General features: G+C 45.3%; 1 protein-coding gene across 1 annotated transcript; it reads right to left on the bottom strand.

The window, feature by feature from the left end:
* Positions 1-965: 965 nt before the first annotated feature.
* LOC137541057 (E3 ubiquitin/ISG15 ligase TRIM25-like) lies at positions 966-2986 on the bottom strand. Its single transcript, XM_068262201.1, has one exon. It carries the CDS (start codon positions 2984-2986, stop codon positions 1427-1429), a length of 1560 nt encoding a protein of 519 aa, XP_068118302.1. The 3' UTR covers positions 966-1426.
* Positions 2987-3956: the final 970 nt, after the last annotated feature.

Genomic DNA, 3956 nt, shown 5'->3' with positions numbered 1-3956 from the left:
CAGTTATACTGTAGATGGCATACATTAACATATAGGACAATTTACACTGGGAACAGGCCTGATTGTAGAACACAATGGCCTCAATTCACTAAGCTTATCTCCTGTCTTTAATACCGTTTCTAGAGTGGTTACCATGGTGATGAGGCATGTAGTATTTAGGAAACAGTTTATCTCAGGCAAACCTAAAGTTAACTCTTCTGTCTTTAAGTTAACTCTTCAATCCTTAAAATAACTCCAGAATTCTAAAGTTAAAGACAGGTTGTTAATTAACTGCGTGTGAAAATAACTACAGAGGAGGTAACAACTACAGAGGAGGTAACTTAACTACAGAGGAGGTAACTTAACTACAGAGGAGGTAACTTAACTACAGTGGAGGTAACTTAACTACAGTGGAGGTAACTTAACTACAGAGGAGGTAACTTAACTACAGAGGAGGTAACTTAACTACAGTGGAGGTAACTTAACTACAGAGGAGGTAACTTAACTACAGAGGAGGTAACTTAACTACAGAGGAGGTAACTTAACTACAGAGGAGGTAACTTAACTACAGTGGAGGTAACTTAACTACAGTGGAGGTAACTTAACTACAAAGGAGTTAACTTAAAGAGACTCTGAAGCGAGAATAAATCTCACTTCAGACCTCATAGATAGCAGGGGCATGTGTGCCCCTGCTAAACCGCCGCTATAGCGCCGCTAAACGGGGGTCCCTTCACCCCCAGATTCCCCCCGCAAGACTTGGTCGTGGATTTGGTCGTTCCTGGAGGCAGGGCTAACGGCCGCAGCCCTGCCTCCAGTCACGTCTATCAGACGCGCATCGCCGCCTCTCCCCCGCCCCTCTCAGTGAAGGAAGACTGAGAGGGGCGGGGGAGAGGCGGAGATAAGCGCTGACAGACGCGCGTGGGGCAGGGCTGCGGCGGTTAGCCCTGCCTCAACCAGGAAGCACTCCCACGCTGCACCGAGGGGATTTGGGGGTGAAGGGACCCCCGTTAAGCCGCGGGATAGCGGCGTTTTAGCAGGGGCACACATGTCTCTGCTATCTATGAGGTCTGAAGCGAGATTTATTCTTCCTTCAGACTCTCTTTAAGGAATGAAGAGATAAGATAACTCTCTCTTATGTGGAGGTAAGTTTTCTCTTGCCTTATTATCTCCAGCATGATCTTAGTGAATTGAGGTCAATGGCCTCCTGTAGATTTGTTTAATCAAGATTCTCTAGTATTTCTGTTGTGTCCTGTTTTTGTGGTGGTTTATCTCGCATTTGTAATCTACACCCCCAAATCATTTCTTCTACAGCGCCCTAGAATATGATGGCACTTTTGAAATAAAGGCTATTGGCTAACAATTATATTAAATGTTATTTTGTATTTGTATTTCCCACTAGATATCCCCCTGGATGATAATCCCCCATCTCCTTAACTACATGTTCTTCCTAATTCCTAATCCTCACCCAGACATCTAAGCCCACTCGAAGTGCAGCACGGAGGGGCTCAGTGAAGGCGGCAGTGAAGGTGTGGAGATGTTTAATCTGATCATCCACTTTATAGAAAGAGATCCGGCCGGCCTCATAATCCAGATAGATTCCTAGTCTTCTGATGAAAGTTTCTTGAGAAAGACCATGCTCAGTATTAGAATGCTTAAATGAAAATCCGTTCGCAGAATGTACAAAGCACCAGGAGGCATCATTGTTGCCTATGACAGAAAGTAGGCCCTCACGGTCTATGCTGGAATAACACAATCCTATTCTAAAGTTATTATCACCTGAAATATCCACTTCCCAGTAATGTTTTCCTGCGTGAAATTCTGTGCTGCTAATAACCTGATAGGAGTCAAATTCTTCTGGCGTTTTTTCATCGGTTTCATCATTTTCTAGTCCAAATGCAACTTTCAGATCTCTAGATACTTCCACATTATAAGCCGCAGTGTCTTCATCCAAACATATATCCAATTCCTCCAGAGTCAGTAGACTTTTCATGGCATTGTTCACGATATCGCCTAACTCTCTCCGTATCTTCAGTGCAACCAGAGTCTCGTCCACATTAACAATATCTTGGTTGCTTTCAAATTCTTCCTCTTCATGGTTGTCTTTATCATAAACTCGTGAGTCTTCCCTGTCTGATTCCCATACCATAGTCAGTGGGTCTGCTGTGCCGCAGATGTCCTTCATGTGACTCACCTTCCTGGACAGCTCGTCCTTCCTCATTTCCAGCTGATGGACCTGCTGAGATAACGACCCTGAAATCTGTTCCTTCTTGTTGGAGATGTCCTTCAGGACTTGGTTCTCAAGGTCATCCTGCTGCCTTCTGAGCTTTTTGAATAGCAAGGCAACTTTGTCTGCCACAACTCTAGCTTTTCCTTCTACTTGCACTTTATGGTTTTGCAAACTTTGGATTTTCTTTTCTGCTACCTCTCTCCTCTTGGTCAGCTTCTCCAAGGTATGTTGATATTTTTGTTTTCTTTTTTTGGATTCTTCCTTCAGGGTTCTTATTCTGTGTCCCCGGTGCTTGTTTTGCTGTTTACAAGACTCACAGATACCGATAGATTCCTCCTGGCAGTAGTACTCCAGAATCTTGCCGTGTTTGGTGCATTTTCTGCTCTCCAGGTCAGCGGTGGGGTCACATAAGACATGTTCTGGAGACTTGCTGTGGACTTTTAGGTGTCTATCACACAGTGAAGCTTCACAACGAAGACATGACTTAATAGCAGCGGAAGGTGAGTCAATGCAGTAAGTGCACGTTATGTTAGGTTGATTTGCCTCATGTTGAAAGGCCTCAGCGATGTTTCGCAGTCTTGTGTTCACCTGCAGAACAGGTCTATTGATATATCTCCGCATGCATTCAGGACAAGAAGATTCTCTGTCATCTTGATTCTTCCATGTCTGGGTGATGCAGCTTCGGCAGAAATTATGTCCACACGGTAGAGAGACCGGATCTTTGAAAATCTCTAGGCAGATGCAGCATTTTACCTCGTCTCTCACAATAGCAGAGGCCATTACTGTTCACAGGAGAATGAATAGAGAACTGTGTGTAACTGAAGTATTATAGCTATGCCACCTCACTGCAGGGCGTGGACAGTTTCTCTCACGGCAAAACAGTTACAGGAGCACAATCTTTATAACCACATCATAAGACCTTTCAACTCAACCTGTCACATAAATGTGAAAACAAATAAACAGGTGTGGCTTGCAACATCGGCCTATATGGGGTTGGCTACTGTTCCTGACCAATAGTCTGTTGCCCTATCTGCACCACCTTTGAACAGCACCCATGTTTATGAGAGGCTCTCCTGCATTCTCAAAAGTGTGCAAAGTCAAAATCAATGCCCAACAGACACTGCAACCAGGAAGACTCAACGTACCAAGGAGTCCTCCAGAAGCCCCTGAACCACATGGGGCAATCCAGGCACTGTAGTAAAGATCTGCGACCTCACCTAGATTTAATGCTTAATTGCCAATGGCTGTTATTGTGTATTTACACACACCACAGTAAGAAGTGGTTAGCTTACAGGGACAACAAGGGGTGATTTGCATATTTTGCAGTGATGCATCATGGGAGGCACCATATGCTCACTCCAACCTGAATTATCACAAATACCTTCTGTTTAAGGCTTCTTTCCCACCAGGACGTTGTGTTTTAGGGGACGTTATAGGTCGCATAACGTGCCCCTAACGCAACGCCTGGTGGTGCTGGAGGACGACGCTACCAAGAGCTGCGCTATGCAGCTCTTGGTGCGCTTTTTTTGTGCTGTGCGATGCGGAGACCACGTGATCCGCATCACGTGGTCCCGCCAGCCAATTGCCGCACAGAGCGGACGCTCCAGGAAGTAAACACTGCACGTCACAGTGAATATTAATTAGCCATGTGGCTGGCCATGGAGGAGGAGGGGAGATCTCCTCCTCCAACATTACTGAGCATGTGCAAACAGTCTAACGCGGCTTAGCCGCGTATAACGTACAGCATGCA

The sequence above is a fragment of the Hyperolius riggenbachi genome, chromosome 12 (genome assembly GCF_040937935.1).
Source record: "Hyperolius riggenbachi isolate aHypRig1 chromosome 12, aHypRig1.pri, whole genome shotgun sequence".
Classification (NCBI taxonomy): Eukaryota; Metazoa; Chordata; class Amphibia; order Anura; family Hyperoliidae; genus Hyperolius; species Hyperolius riggenbachi.
Note: the sequence above shows the minus strand (reverse complement) of the source record. Positions and strands in the feature narration are given on the sequence as shown.